At 40.9% G+C, this 16,592-nt stretch overlaps 1 protein-coding gene across 2 annotated transcripts; it reads right to left on the bottom strand.

Annotated features, from left to right (window-relative positions):
• Positions 1-4,169: 4,169 nt before the first annotated feature.
• On the bottom strand, positions 4,170-12,616 carry LOC140354021 (kynurenine--oxoglutarate transaminase 3-like). 2 transcript variants are annotated; one of them, XM_072438839.1, is made up of 14 exons: positions 12,598-12,616; positions 11,362-11,452; positions 10,481-10,542; positions 10,261-10,405; positions 8,923-9,072; positions 8,769-8,855; positions 8,584-8,706; positions 7,758-7,878; positions 7,615-7,691; positions 7,456-7,545; positions 6,050-6,236; positions 4,780-4,850; positions 4,334-4,420; positions 4,170-4,254 (listed from the first exon to the last, which is right to left on the bottom strand). In XM_072438839.1, exons 2-14 carry the CDS (start codon positions 11,449-11,451, stop codon positions 4,177-4,179), a joined length of 1,368 nt encoding a protein of 455 aa, XP_072294940.1. In that variant the 5' UTR covers position 11,452; positions 12,598-12,616; the 3' UTR covers positions 4,170-4,176. The 2 variants fall into 2 exon arrangements, with proteins under 2 accessions (XP_072294940.1, XP_072294939.1); XM_072438838.1 differs by lacking the exon at positions 12,598-12,616 and adding an exon at positions 12,560-12,577.
• Positions 12,617-16,592: the final 3,976 nt, after the last annotated feature.

Raw genomic sequence — 16,592 nt, 5'->3', positions numbered from 1 at the left:
AATTAATGAATGTGAATCCAATGCTGCATAAAACAATATCATGTTTTGACGCCTTTGATGTTGTCAGCACAAAGAGGGAGAGATGAAGGAGACACAGACACAGGCCAAAATGTGCTCAGTACATTGATGGAAGAGGAACCAGGTGAGATGGATGACTCTCCCTCAAGTTCTGTTTGACCCCTATTTCACTGTGTACGTTTTACATGCATACACTTCATTTAAACTTGTATGGCCAGCCCTGGGTATTTAACAAGCAAACATTTTACTTTTCTGTCTGAAAATGATTCGTTGTTGTTCACATGTAATCTAGCCCTCATAATTATGGTGGGAGTGTAAAGAACCAATTATGTATTATCTTTTGACAAATATTTCAATGTAAATTTGACTTCCGGTTTTAGAGAGTGCACTTTTATTTTGAAGAACTAAATCCTGTTAAGCGTTTTGGCGGAAATAACTTGACAGAAAAGACGCTAAAACGGCAGAAAGAAAATAGTTATCACGAAGCACAATTGACACGTTTTTTTGTATTAACTGCACTTCTGAAGAGGCACAAGGTACGTTTTACGTTGCATTAAAGCGCAATTGTTTTATTTTGTGTAACCAAAGCTCATGTTATTTTAGTTTGGTGCTACAGATAATTGATATGTATTTATGACGATGTCATATCAAGCTAACTATTTCGTTGTTTTGCTAAGGTGTAAGAGCATGGCATTTAGCATTTATTTACTGTCTTTTTGTGTTTCCCAGCTCTTACGGTGCATTTGCAAGATTTACTGCTATTAAATCTAAAAATCATCAGTAAAGTGTCAACCTTCATGGGGGGTATGCTACAGAGTACAGAGGTCATTCTAGAGAACCAGGTGAGAAATATACATAACGTTTACAGATTAAACGTGCAATGCAAATCTAAAACAACTAACTAACCAACAAACATATGGACTGGTGCAAAATGCAGTCATTGAAGGTCCAATGCACTCTTGTCACCTAAAAGCCCGTGAGGGTACACAGTATTATTGGACATCCTCACCTTTCCAACGTTTCTGATCTTATTTGTTGGAGTTTTAACTTGAGTTGACTGTATTTTGACTTCATCATAATGTTGAGGCGTTTACTTTGCAGGTTGCTGACATCCAGCTCCTACATTTTCATTTCCATTGCACAAAAGTGCGCTTAGCATGACTGAAGTTTTGTTTGTTTGTCAGGATACAGCGCTCTCTAGTGGAGGTTTTAAAAGGGCTAAATATTTATCTATATAATATATATATTATGTATTTATATATTTAGCGAATTTTAAACGATCAAAAATACAGACAATATTGCCCAATAAAGAATTTTAACTTTTAGACTGTTTCATTATGTGGGCCCAAATTATGAAGAGGAAATGGGGATGGAAAATACAGAATAATTCAGTAACAATATGATGAAATGAAATCCTTTAAAGTATTTTTTTTACAATACAGGACATTTGCAGTTATGTTTTAAATCATGAAAAAAATGTCAGAGGGGTGTAGGGTCAGAGAGTGAGGGTCTGTCCTGTGTCATGTCAGAGGGATGTATACTTTAGTCTGCAAAAGTCCAGGTTTTATCTGAGGCTATTTGGATATTATAAGTCCATAATAATACTGTGAAATCCCTGCTTTTTTGTGTGTTTACATGTTTTTGTAATTGTACATGTTTAGAATGAGAAGGCCTTCAGTCCGTGGAATCTGCTGTTGCTCTGAAGTCAAGTCTAATCACAAACTGACTTTTGTTTAGGAAGGAAACCTGAAGCGGCTCTCCAGAGGCGGCGCTCCAGAGGCGGCTCTCTCCAGATGCGGCTCTCCAGACGCGGCTCTCCAGACGCGGCTCTCCAGACGCGGCTCTCCAGACGCGGCTCTCCAGATGAACCCAGACCCACAGGGACAATGAGGACTTCAGCTGTGGAGAGAAAAGAGCTTTGACCAAAGCACTGTGAAGAGCACTTTGGACCTGTGGATCTAATGGAGGAACTCTGATGTAAAGAAAACTGCCTTCAGAGAACTCGAGAATAAATGATGGAGGGATGAACTGGACAAAGTCATCAAGAAGTCCAGCTCCGTCCTGGGCTGTGCTCTGGACTCGGTGCAGGAGGTGGGGGACAGAAGGGTCCTGGCTAAACTCACATCTATGCTGGACCATGAGTGTCGCCCTCTGCAGGACACTGTCCGCTCTGGAGAGCAGCTTCAGTGAGAGACTGATCCACCCTCGCTGTGTGAAGGAGACGTTTCACCTTCTGCTGCTGTCAGACTCTACAACAAACACTGTTAGCCCTGAACATGTGTCACTCAGCTTCATAATCATGTGGAATGCTGTCATAATCATGTGCAATACTGTGACATAATGGCACTCATCCTGGTGCAATATTTTCTGTCCATATAACAGCTGTAAATAAGAGTGTTATTTTTATTAAGAGTATAAGAGTTTTTTTATCAGTGTTTTTATAAGCTCTGTTTTTTATCTACTTCTGTGCCTTATCTGGGTTACACAACACTGGGATTTCCCCATTGTGGGACAAATAATGGTTCTTATGAAGGAGCTCACCAGAAGACCACACTGAAGATTTGAGTAAATATCTGTTCTCATTTGAATAATAATGCCGGTCTCCTTCCAAAAGGAGTGAAGGTTTAAAAATGTAGTCACACAGCTTTGAGTCTCTAAAGAACAGTGTGGTCTTTGACTAGTCCCTGTGAAAACTGAGCTGCAAGTTAAATATCAGTTTAAATGTTTAGTCAGTGGTGCGGTTAGTGGGAGAAACCTACTGAATGTTTCAACTGTGCACTGCCTTTATTGCCCTTTGTTGACGTTTGAGTTGTTTAAATTTCAAAACTAATGTATGGAGGTTTATGTTCTCTTCTGGGTTAATTGCTATTTAGAACTACTTTGTTTAGTGTCATTTAGACCATGTTTATCATACTTTAGTGTGCAAAAGTCCAGGTTTAATCTGAGGCTAAATATAATTTTAGATGGTAGTTGGCCTGTCTGTCTGAGGGAGTCTGATCTCTCCTTCACTGTGGAACTCCTCAAGGTTTTTACTTTTCCCCAAAGAGGTTTTGTAGTTTTTCCTTGCCGAGAAGGAGGGTCTAAGGACAGGGGACTAGTCCCTATGAACATTGTTTAATCTGTTCTCACTGCGGCTGTTGTAACTTTCTAACTGTCAAAGCTGCAGCCTGAGCCTGGGGGTCCAGGGGGTCCTGGGGGTCCGTTCTGACCATACGTCTTCGTTCCGTTCTCTTCTGTTCGTACAGTTCCTCAAAATGGGACAAAAGATGGGTTCATCAAAGTCACTATGTCACTCTCTTGTTATTTTGCTGTTGGTAAATGTATCACAGCCATGCCCTTGTTACCATAGAAACTTGATTCATCCTAATAGACGTCCAAGTATGTCATATGTATGTGCTTTGTTGTATTTGTACAATAAATTGAATCATGTGCAAATCTCAATGCACCAGTGTTGGTTGTTTTCCTCATACATGTATTCTGATACAGGAATGCATCATCACAGCAGAAACACAGCCTTTTTGAACCAATCAGCAGGACACGGCCATAATCCTGCAGCTTTTATACTAGATAAAAAGCAAACTTGAATTTTAAGCAGCCAATCAGAACACAAACATTTCCCTTTCCCTGTAAAAGTCAAATATGCTTAATATAACAGGTATAAAAGCTATAAAGCTGTTATTTTGTCCCTGAACCAAACCCAAAGTGCCCTCAAAGGCCTAAAATCACTGGCTCCAGTCACCCACACACCCTAAAGGGAACAAGCAGTAGGAAATGAAAGAATGAATGATTGTCACATTGTGGTTCACCTGCTCCCTCTCACCTCAAACACAGACACAGTGTTCTGGAGATCAGGTCTGTGTTTGTAATGGCTGTCAGTGCCATTAGAGGGACTCTGTCAGGTTATACTGTATGTGTTTAGGGAGAAAAGTCAAGGAAACGCATGAAATAAGAACATAGTTTTATTCATCTTGAGAAGAGCACCGCAAATATAAAATGATCAATCATTTCAAAGTCTCTAAATATCAAACAAGCCGTTGAATGTCTAAAGTCTATAGGTTATATTTCCCAAAACACCTCCCGCTTGTGCGCAAAACGTGTTACGGACCGTCATAGAGTTAGTTTGTGTGATATGTTACGTCTCCACAGCCGGGGCAAAGTTCAGAGGGGTTTGTCTTCAGTTTGTGTGTTGCCCCAGTTTTTCAGAATGATTTCTGCAGCATCTATAGTCACGTCTTGCTGCAAATACACAAAAAGAGCACGTTTGAAAGTGACAAAAAATCCAACACTGCAAGACAAAAAGATGTTGATGTTGTACCTTAATAAAGCAGAAACGAATGTATTTCTCAAAATCTTTTTTGGATTCGTTCCCAACAAATGCCGTCACTGGTATCGCTGCCAATTTCTACAAAAAACAAATAATAGTAAACAAGTACAGACTATTTAATACGCAAAAAGAAAATTGTGATAAACCAAGAATTACAAACTCAATTTCAACACAAACACTCTTTCCCTTCAACTTATGAAGTATTGTTGTACTAGTTTATCCTGTATACCTGTGCTTTTACATCACGACAATCACCTGGTCAAACAAGTATCTACTGTCCATAATAGACTTGGTATTGCTCACTCGCTCATCATGACGGACACTGACCGTTAAGTGGAGGGAAAGTAGGTGTTTGGGCATAAACCCGCCTCGATAAGACCTCTCCAGTTTGTCACATGCTCAAACACTCACTACATGTGACTGTGGTAGAAACATACCTTTTCTTTGATCATCCACTTCACAAATCTATAGTCATAAGCATCGTCCTCCATGTGTGACAGGTCCAGATCTAAAAATGACAAGTCAGGATGGAGACTCTTACTGGATAATGGTTTACTCTTCATCATATCAGCTTTGTATTATTGACATTATCTGTGCAAAAAATAACCATTATTTTTTGTAGTCGGCTTGTCAAAAGATTATTTTTATTTTACGTTTAGATTTCTTTTATTTTAACATTTTTGACCAGACTAAAGTAAAATATGCTGATTTAAAGCCTTCTAGATATAAAATATTGATTATTAATGTTGCTGTATTAGGTGTTAAATATATTTTGGCTTGTGTTTTAAAGTCAGTACAGTTCAAATAATAATTATTCAAATAGGTCACAATTATACAGATGAAGATTTTATCGAGTCAATACTAAATTTTGAAAGTTCACAAATTTGCACTTTTTATAAATAAATATTAAAATAACAAGCGTAATTAACGGAATGTATTTATCTGGGATATAATATTTGTTGCATTGATTGTGTAAACATACAGCCATATTTTTGTCCGATTGATCTGTAAAAAAAATAATACAATCGAAAAAAAGCGACACAAGTCGGCACCAAATATCGACGTTAGCGATACTGGAGCCGATATATCGCACATCCCTACACAATTATCTTTGTAGTCGACAAGTAGGAATGGGACAAAACTGCTCCAGACAAGGTTAAATCTAAAGACTTTGGGTTTTGTTTTTTTAATAAGCAGTTCTACAATGTCTGCAAAAATCTAAAGCTTAAATAAATCAAACATTGTGTTAACGGAACCGCACAATTCATCTTATACATTTAGTCTCTTCTTTATTGTGTCTGGTCCTTATCGACTAGTCACAGTTACACCAGGAAATGGAAGAACCTTCGTCATTACCCTGATAATGTGACTAATAACAGCGCTGAACAAAGGCAGCACCATTTGGAAAGAAATATCCAATTGCGATTTTTCTGGCACGTATTGTGACTGCGATTAGATTTATGGTTCAAAGTTCACATTTTATAACGCGCCCAGGAGGATGGACAAAAAGAGGCCTATATGAACTGACAAACTGATAAAAGAATGTTTGTACAGATCTAAACTACAGGCTACAGCAGATTTTATGCAGAACAAGAAAATAATATTCTGGAGTTTGTGGAGGAAATGATGTTACTTTAAATATGGCAGCTTTTGCGATTGCGATTCATATTCACTCTTGCTGCCCTCCTGAACCACGTGTGGACTCACTGAGCGGAGAGACATCCACGAGCATGAAGTATCCTCCCTCTGGCAGGACGGGAGTCATGCCCGCTGCCCGGACGATGGAGGCCATGCGGTCCCTCTTGTCCTGCAGCTCGTCTGCCAGAGAGCTGAAATAACAGTCTGGCTGTCCCATCAGGGCACAGTCCCGCAGCAAACCCTGTGCAACCGCCTCCTGGACACAACCGGCCAATACAACGTGACACGGGGAAAAGTCCAGACTGAGAGCAACTGGATTATTTGGAGAAAAAGCTAATCATCATCATATTTTTAGGATGAAAATCTGTTCAAACTAGATGAAAAGCCATTAAACAATGTCACCAATTATTAATAATGACAATTCAGTTTTTGATATAGCCAAAAACACCATGATTTCTTTCGATGTAGTGTCAAAGTCAACAGTTTGTCATCCCTTTTTATTTTTAATATTGCATCAGTTTAAACATATTGAAAATAAAAAGTGGCAGTCAGGATCTGTCGCCTGAAAGATTATGAAACAGAGAACTAATAACCATTTTTACCATGTTAAATGTCTTTATAAGTCTGTGTGATGGATGAAATATGTATTTTTGGGGTGTTTGAAGCGTCCGTCGTCTCCCCCTGCTGTCTCTGGGTGGAAAAGCAGCCTTCTTGCAACATGTCCGATTCCAGAAAAACCCTGGCTCTTTTATTTTGCAGCATTATGTTTCTGTATAGCCTTATTTCAATAAAAAAAAGCTGCATATTTTCTCAGTGGAGCTGCAGGTGGCGCTCCACTGCTTTAAAGCATTTTGAATTTTACACAATGAAAGGAGAAATGTTGTATTTAAATATTTGTAGCACATTAGTAGCAGATTTAAAGTGTGTTTTAAATGTTTTACAAATCAGAGCCTGTCAGTGTGTAGTTCCAAAGTTCAGAACATCTTTTAGACCCAGCCTATGGAAAGCTCATCACTGACTTAGAACTGCAATCTGAGCCGAACATCTTTAACAAACATCTGGGGCAGAGTTGCACACATGATCATTTTGAGTGAAATTCATGTCAGTATTATTATAAACTTGCAGTGTTTGTTTTTGTACTGAATTGTTCAAAAAGGCTCCTATGGACAGGTGTGGGAAATGAGCCTTTATGCTACAACACTTGAAACAATGCATCTGCTTCCTTATGTGCACGGCTTTAGAACAGCTTTTTCCATATGTAGAAATGAAAATGGGGTGAACCGGTAAAGCGCAGTCAATCCTTGCACTGACTAAAAGCACAAAATGTACTTATTTTTTAATAATAAAGTCCGGTACCTCAGATTGCATAACAAGAAGAGAGCGAACATGTAGCTATCAGCCATGACAACGCTCTGAGAAACAGAGAGTTTAACTGCTATTACGTGTAAGATGTCATTAAATAGATGATGTCTTACCTGTAGAGGGGTTGGACAGGTGTACAGCGAGTTCTGCATCACAGTCTGAAGGTGCTTGACCAGGTGCTCCGGGCCGATGGACCAGCCCAGCTTCAAGTACACACACAATGACACAACATTTGTACTTGTACACGTGTAAAGTCAAACAGGTCTCCTCACCTTCCACCCCGTGACGCTGAACGTTTTCCCTGCACTTCCAACAGTAATGGTTCTCTCCCACATCCCTGGTAACGTGGCTGTAACCATGACGATTTAGTTGAATTGACACATCTTTGAAATGTTGTTAATTCACATTGGATTACCGATTTTGATGTGCTGGTGTCCTTTGTAGATGAGCCACTCGTACACTTCATCGCTGAAGCACAGCGTGTCGTGTTTGATGCAGAGGTCAGCGATCACCTGCAGCTCGTCTCTGGTGAACACCTGAAGGAGACCAAGTGCACGCGCTAAACTGTGAGACATATGTTTTTTACAAGTACTCCGTATTAACTATAACATAATTAAATCATTTATTTTTACATTTTGTTCATCGTAAACTGCAGTACTGATCGCAAACGGCTTGATAATAGAAACAGATCGATTGACTTCCTGTATAAAGGATTGTCATCTACATGTTTTTAGTTTAGAAAAGTGGCAACATGACATTTTAGAACTCTAATTGCATCCCCTGAGTATTCATTTTTCAAACAATCGCAACCAAGTACAGGGATGTGGGCGGGGAGAGGGGGTAGGTGAAAACTGGAATGGACAATACAATTTACTAAAACATGTAGGAATCAATCAAAATACAACTTTGAGTAAACCAAGTCAGATTTTTCCAACAAAAAATACCTTGAATTGGAATCTGCAGTGTCACAAATTGTAAAAAAGTGTGGTGACAATTTTTAGACTGTAATAATTTATGACTTTCTATTCTTGGCTTGTGTCGTCTCTCTCTAAAAGAGATTCTGAATCTCTATACGACCTCCAGAAACACTAGTAAGAAGGCGAAAAGCTCATTTAAGTTGATTTTGTATTATATGTCCCCATTAAAAAAGGGGTTTGAAAACATTTTTATTCACACCATTCAATCTTTCATTTCTTTTTGAACAGAGGTTACTTTTCTCAGTTTGTGATGAGGGTCTGTACCTTGCCAATGGGATTGTTGGGTGTGTTTACTATGATGGCCTTTGTCTTTGGGTTAAATTTACTAGAAAGCTCTTCTGGGTCCAGATACCAGTCCGCACTAGTGATGCTCTTCTGTCCAGGTTTCTAGGGAAGACAAATACAATCATCAGTTTGAATACAAATCACATCTGACTGAGAAAACTCACCAGACGCAGAGGTATCATGACGGGTTTAGCCCCTGCCATCCGGACCATAGGCTCGTAGCAGTCAAAGAAAGGTTCTATTATAATGACCTAATAAGTACAAATTATAAAATCAAATCAAAGTGCAAGATTCCATCAATTTCATTCATGCTTTTACCTCATCTCCCTCCTCCACCAGAGCCTGCATTGTACAGAACAAAGAGCCATAGCCGCCCACAGTGACCAGGATGTCTTTGAGAGGGTCGATAGTCCTCCCATAGACTTTTCCATAAACCTGAGACAGGGCCTTCACGAGAGTGGGATGACCCTTCACAAACGGGAACAAAGGCGATCAGGGACGCAAAGATTTAAGCCCAAAATATCACCTCAGACAAGCTTGTCTGTTTTAGTTAGAGGTGAGTGACATATCAATACAATGGATAACAGCACAGTTTTTACTTTTGAGATAAGCTAAATAAGGCCATTAAGTCTGTCATTTAGAATTAAATCTATTAAAAACTACCTTAAAAAGAGACAGAAATAGTGTAACTACTATAATCCCCCCAAACTGCCCTTTTGTGGTTAGTTTGATGGTCCATTTACACTTTGTGCTGAAAATGAGTTTCAAGGTACATTTTAGCAAATTCTGATGCACAGTTTAAGGCACTGTCTAAATATACCTACAGTAAATATTGAGATACTGCCAAAAATATTGTGATATTCATTCTTGTCAATAACGCCCACCTCTATTTTAAGATAAAACTTATTGACACTAAGCCAGGAACAACACGACTGATTTGACATTGAAGTTGCAAAACATTTAAAATTGGGTTTAAATTATGTTTATTTGAGAAGTTAATCCGTTATTCAATATAAATTCATCCGAATCAAACACAGTGAGCTCATTTTAAAATGACATCAACAAAGTCATGTCGCGCCCTCAGCTTAGTCTGAAAACCACTGCAAACAGGTCATGTGTTTGTTGTTGATATTTTTGTCCAAGCTGCCAAAACTATATGTTTATATCTTATTTAAGATTTATTATTGCAACATGTTAGTGTAATCCTTCCCCCTTCAGACTGAAAATGACTTATTGCAATATGGTAATCCATGTTTCCATCACTTACTACAGTACTATGCTCATGTCATAGTAGTGCTCGATCTAAGGGTAGGATTATCTATTTGTGTTATAATCTGGTTAAATATATAAGTGAAAATGGTATGATGACAAGGGCAAGTTCTCAGGTTTATTCTTTTTTTAGATTGTAACATCGACCTGGTCAGGGACGACAGGAACAAATTATCATATTTATATATAACGTGGTACAAGGCGACGTTCCTTTTTTTGGTCAAAGTAACACTGTACTTGTGTAATAATGTGTAAACATAAAAACATACCATACTATGTTCAAATTGGAGTCCAAATCCACATTAGATTAGTGACAAAGTATGCGTCGTGTATACAGTATTTCTCATAACGTTGCAGTGTACATTACAAGTAGAATATTAAGCTTACAAATCCTCTAGTGTACTGGTTGAGTCGGTCCACGGTCGCAGCCTTTGCCAGAGCCTCTTTGACATAGGGAGGAGGGGGCAGGTCTGGAAGTCCCTGTCCCAGGTTGACTATGGAGGGGTCGGCTGCCACTGAGGAAAAGGCCACCCTGACCCAAAGGCACAGGTCAGACAGGAGCTTTGTCATAATATACAAAATTAGAAAAAAATCTACCGGTACTTGCCACACGTTTTTGTCCAGTCCTTCGATTCTTTTGGCATTTGTGTGTCTTGTTGCCATCTTGTGCTGCAACATATAATCACATTAAGACCTTCAACAGTCGATAACACTATTAGTCAGCTACTCCTGACCAAAATTCTAGAAAGCCTTGACCCCTGACCCGTTTTCCTTTCTTATTTCCTTTCTTCATTGTTCCGCCCAACCAGAGTCAACCCCGAAGTTATCTCGCTAACCTTCTAACCCAGCATCATAGTGGAGCCCTCTGGTGGTCCTGAAGGATGGGGCAAATGCACAGGCTAACAGTCATACTCTGTTTAACACTGTTGCCGGCTTGAGTTAAGGGTATGTTAACATTTCCTGCAACTTTGACCCCAACTTTGACCCTCATACCTAATCCTCCAGATGTAAATATCTATAGCTACCTTTCAGCTGAAGCTAACTGGAGGCACTGCTCTGTCTGAAGCGGTTACTCAAGTAAGACTTTAATCTGAGCTTTATCTTAATACAATATTACCATAAAGCCCTGACCTTTGAAACAAAGGAGATGATTCGTGAGGTGAAAAAAAATATTTAGTTTCATATAACATTTGCGTCACAAGCTAGCATTAGCCAGGGTTTCATTAGATCACTCATTACATATTATATTTATAAAATAAACGTTTGACTTGATCACAGGCTCCTGATTTTTTTTTAGTTTAGTTTCGTTTACAGGCCATCTAAACACGGGAGTGTTTGTCAAAATGTGTATTACAATACAAACAGATATAATTCATTTTTGCTGACTACTAAAATCATAATAAATGATCAAATTATATTTGTTTAAAGAATAACTTCTAGCCTGATTAAATATTTTTTTTAAAGTACAAAGCGTTATTACACACTCACCTGTGAAGAGCTAAGCCTCCTGCAGAATGAGGTTCTGACTAAAGTGGATGTTAATTTGGTGAAGTTCAGGGCTTGTCTCACCACTTCCATCCTGCACAAATATTACAGAGTAAAGATCGGAGTTTGAGGAAACCGACTGTCTTGCAGGTTATGACAATGACACAGTTGGCATGACTGCAATCGACCAGTGGTTCCCAACATTTTTCACCCAGTGATCCCTATTTTACACGTGGATATGTTGATGACCCCAACATCCCTGTCTTACCTGAGATCACACTGCTTTATTGAAATGATTATTTTTTCTTCTGGTTAATAGAGATGTAACGGAAGGTATTATAAACACATAAAGCAGTAATATGATACTTTGTCTCTTCATGTTTAGACTATTGCAAGTTTGTTTTCCTGTTCAAGCAAGAAGGAGTTCTCTCATCTGCAGCGAGGATCTTGACCCGCACAAATAGAAGGGCCCACATTTCACCCATTCTCAAAGCCCTTCACAGGCTGCCGGTCTCCTACCGGATACAGTTTAAAATTCTAGTCCTGACTTTTAGAGCTTTGCTTGGTCAGGTCCCTCTGTACATCAGCGATCTGATCACACCGTACACTCCCCCTCGCTCACTGAGGTCTTTGGATCAGAAACTGTTGTTGGTTCCTCTCACTCGTTTTCGGACCAGAGGAGATAATCCTTCCAGGCTGTTGCCCCCAAACTCTGGAATGCTCTTCCTCTCTCCCTGCAGTCACTGGACTCTGTTGTTGTTTTAAGGGTCAGCTCAAAACCTTTTTATTTAGTCGAGCCTTTTAATTGCATTTGCTTTAGGGACTGATTTGACTGTATATTGTTGTATGTGTATTGCTCACTGTAAGTTTTTTGTGTTTTTATTGTTTTATTATGTGTTTTTGTGAAGCACTTCTGTCTGTGAAAGGTGCTATACAAATAAAATGTACTTACTTACTTACTTACTTACTTACTTACTTGAAGAGGCAAATTCACACAATCTAGTTTGAACCTCCTTAGTGACCCGCAGAAAATCTTTGGGGACCCAAATTTGGATCCGACCCCAAAGTTTGGAATTACTTATTTAGACATGCTGCTTCCGATGCTAATCTCTGAGCTAGCCTCTCTATGCTTTTTATAATGTCCGCCTTTAGTCTTATACGCAAATATATTTCTGTGACAAAAGTTTGAATAAAATCATACCATGCGGTGTCACACGGCTGCAGGTGGAGAAAGTTTACCTGAAATCACTACAAATTGAACTCTAAAAGTCCAGTCAGAGGTTTGTTTGTTTGTTTGTACTTCCGCTGTAGGGGGCGTGCGCGACGTCAACCAATGAGAGAGGAGAGAGCGCGCTGCGTTTACGGCAGTGGGATTTAACAACACTGCGCTGTCCTTGCGGCGTGGTATAATAAAAGCTAGAGGGACAATCGAAGTTCAGCAGCCATGTTGTGAGTGTAAAAGTCTACTGAAGGACTAGAATTAGGTGTGTCCATGTGGTGTATGGACACACTTTTTATTTTTATATTTTTTAGCATAAAATACAGACAAGTGCAGGGTGAATATGAATTTTCATAATTCAAAGCCATTTCAGGTAGAGCTCTGCATTATTAGAGCCACAAAAATACCGTTACATTCTGACCCTGTTTTTAGATTGTTTTCTATTAGAATTTTGCTGCTCTTACAGTTACAAGATGGCCGTCTCAGTTGACACAGAAACAGACTCCAGTATATTTCTAACCCTTTCATCACCACATAATTAATATAAAAATACGTCGCCTAACAATAAAATTAAATAAAACACATGCACCTTTAATTGGCATTTTATTGAACTTTGTTTGAGCTCCCTCGACGTTAAAAGCTTGAACATAATATTAGCAGCCACACTTACACACACACTATCAATATGGCTTTTAAAGAGGTCTGAGTCTGGAACTGATTTTAGGCTGCATTATACACTGCCTGCAAAGAAACCACTACATATTAGTAACAATTGGTGTACACTTATGTTATAACGTTTTACTTGTGCCACTGCCATGAGCCAGAAGATAAAATTAGTATACAGTTCTTTAAATCTTAAGATTGATAGAAAAATAATACAGATACAGTGTGGCAGGGCATGACATCCATATCATGGCTTGAAATTGAAATCTTAAAGTTAGACAGGCTTTATTGATCCACATGTGGCCTATAGGCAGCAGTGGCTCAGTAATATTGTATTCCTAAAATTGCAGAAAAGGGCTAAAATAAAAGGTGACAGCACTAGTACAGTTAAGATTTGCATGAAAATACAATTCAATAGCCTATTATAGACAATAATAACAGGCGTATGAAGCATGTTTGGTTGTTTTAGGCATGCAGTAGTGAGTTCCTCTTAAAGACCTCACAGGGGGCAGACATGCAAACTATGTCTCATAACAACAAGGTAAGAACTGTATGTCCCTCACAGCTTCATGTTTAGCCTCATATGAAGATATTTTCAGTTAGGCTTTGTCACTAGGCCTCTCACAATAATTACTATATTGAGTTATCATTCAATAAACAATAGATGAACAATATATTTTAGGGCTCAATATTTGTGTGTACTTTTTTCTGGCTCATGTGAGGATTTATTTTGTAATTTATTTGTCATAAAATCTGATGTGTCCAAAAGGCTTAATTCACGATGAACAAATAAAGTATCAAGCATGATTCAGGCTTATTAACTATTTAAAATAAGGTTAGGTGTTAGGTGTTGAAGCAGGAATTTGGGTTAGAGTATTAATTAAGTAGTTACTAAGCATGAATTCTTAATAAACTATTTGTTCACTATGAATTAAGTCTTTCTTCATGCTAAGGCAAGAGTAAAAGTTATTATAGTTACTGTCGATCATATATTATATACAGTGGAACAGGGGCCTCCATGGCTGTGCAGGACATGTGGGGCCCCAGTGTAAGAGATTGTGTCACACATGGGACAGGGGCCTCCATGGCTGTGCAGGACGTGGGGCCCCAGTCTAAGAGGCTGTGACACACATGGGACAGGGGCCTCCATGGCTGTGCAGGACGTGGGGCCCCAGTCTAAGAGGCTGTGACACACATGGGACAGGGGCCTCCATGGCTGTGCAGGACGTGGGGCCCCAGGGTAAGAGGCTGTGACACACATGGGACAGGGGCCTCCATGGCTGTGCAGGACGTGGGGCCCCAGTGTAAGAGACAGTGACACACATGGGACAGGGGCCTCCATGGCTGTGCAGGACGTGGGGCCCCAGTGTAAGAGACAGTGACACACATGGGACAGGGGCCTCCTTGGCTGTGCAGGACGTGGGGCCCCAGTGTAAGAGACTGTGACACACATGGGACAGGGGCCTCCTTGGCTGCTGTGCATGTGGGGCCCCAGTGTAAGAGACAGTGACACACATGGGACAGGGGCCTCCATGGCTGTGCAGGACGTGGGGCCCCAGTGTAAGAGACAGTGACACACATGGGACAGGGGCCTCCATGGCTGTGCAGGACGTGGGGCCCCACTGTAAGAGACAGTGACACACATGGGACAGGGGCCTCCATGGCTGTGCAGGACATGGGGCCCCAGTGTAAGAGGCTGTGACACACATGGGACAGGGGCCTCCATGGCTGTGCAGGACGTGGGGCCCCAGTGTAAGAGACAGTGACACACATGGGACAGGGGCCGCCATGGCTGTACAGGACGTGGGGCCCCAGTGTAAGAGACAGTGACACACATGGGACAGGGGCCTCCATGGCTGTGCAGGACGTGGGGCCCCAGTGTAAGAGGCTGTGACACACATGGGACAGGGGCCTCCATGGCTGTGCAGGACGTGGGGCCCCAGTGTAAGAGACAGTGACACACATGGGACAGGGGCCTCCATGGCTGTGCAGGACGTGGGGCCCCAGTGTAAGAGACTGTGACACACATGGGAGCTGAAGAGTCACTCCAGCAGAATGTGCAGACCTACTGTACATAACCTCCTCCTCACCCACACACACTCAGCAGCGCGTGGGCTCTTACCATGCATCTATTGGCTCTTACCCCCAAACACAAGACACGCCCCGTGACGCGCTTGACAGTCCCACGTGCCCGCGCGGTACAGTAAGTGCGTGCGCGTGAGAGTGGCGCAGACAGACGCTCCGTGGATGCGCAGCGGACCGAGCGCACGCACAATGAACCCGGGAATCAGCGCCTGAAAGTGGACACGTTCTTCCTCTCTTCCCCTCCGGAGCGGACGCGTCTTCAAAGGTAAAACCGGATCAAGCGCATCACGTTTAGCATCATTTATTCCTCGCGTTTGTGCGTCACAGCAGTTTAAGGGGTTTGCGACTTGTTTGGGGGAGATCTGGAGCCGTGTGCGCACCTGGTTTGACCTCGCTGTCCCGACTCTGGGGCTCAGATGTCGAGGAAGTGGGTTCAGTTTCATTTGTCTTTGTTTCTTTTAACTTCTTTTACGAGATAAAGTCTGCCTCTTGCTGAATGACTCGGGGTGATTTACTCTCCGCGGCCAAATTTGGGAGCGCGTAAATCTTTTTCCGCTCCTGCACTGCGGTCTGTTATTTTCCACTTATAACGGACTGAGGCAGGACGTTTGTCTCCCAAAGGCTGGGTGTGTTCCAAACTATTCTGTTTTTGGAAATCGGGGATTCAGACAAATTTCCTGTCAGGAAGAGCCAAGGATACGGCCCGGTCAGCTCCTCAATGGCTGACTCATCCAGAGGAAGCGCGCGCCCTCTCCCACAGTCTTGTGTCTGGACAGTGCGTTTTGTGTCTGGAGAAAGAGCCATCAGAGCCTTTTCTTTTCACATGGATCCAGGAGCTGTCAAACTGTTAGATAGGGCTGTGTCAGGCAAAAAACAAACACAGGTCTATGGGAAATCCATGATGGGAATCAACTGGTGCCACATGTGACCCAAGGAAGAGTAGAAGATTGTTGGACTGCAGGCTTTTTTTTTTCTTTAGGACAGATCATTATTTATATTTGATCACAATACATGTAGAGGTGGGAAATATATTAAAACAATACTCAAAAAGAGACTGATGTGTATAAAGAGATGTTTCTGCACTTCCTTTCATGGTCCATTCACCTTTTGTACGACCCTTGAACCTCAACAAGACATTTCCAGACACATTTGGCACATTTTTAATCAAAAAAACAATCACCGTTGCCATAGAAGCAGACAGTGGCATTGACGATATTAGCAATACTTTGTTCAACTTTTTTTACTGTTTTCTGCGCCGTGACTCAAA

Source organism: Eucyclogobius newberryi, unplaced genomic scaffold, assembly GCF_026437365.1.
Source record: "Eucyclogobius newberryi isolate DKJ021-1_F unplaced genomic scaffold, fEucNew1.0.hap1 SCAF_9, whole genome shotgun sequence".
Lineage (NCBI taxonomy): Eukaryota > Metazoa > Chordata > Actinopteri > Gobiiformes > Gobiidae > Eucyclogobius > Eucyclogobius newberryi.
Note: the sequence above shows the minus strand (reverse complement) of the source record. Positions and strands in the feature narration are given on the sequence as shown.

What these genes read in the sequence shown, in the direction of transcription:
- LOC140354021 (XM_072438839.1), bottom strand. Translation starts at nt 11,451, where the DNA reads ATGGAAGTGGTGAGACAAGCCCTGAACTTCACCAAATTAACATCCACT. An exon ending in GGAGGCTTAGCTCTTCACAG is followed by an intron (nt 10,543 to 11,361) that starts GTGAGTGTGTAA and finishes TATATGTTGCAG; the next exon opens with CACAAGATGGCAACAAGACA. An exon ending in CCAACAATCCCATTGGCAAG is followed by an intron (nt 7,879 to 8,583) that starts GTACAGACCCTC and finishes GGTCTCCTTCAG; the next exon opens with GTGTTCACCAGAGACGAGCT.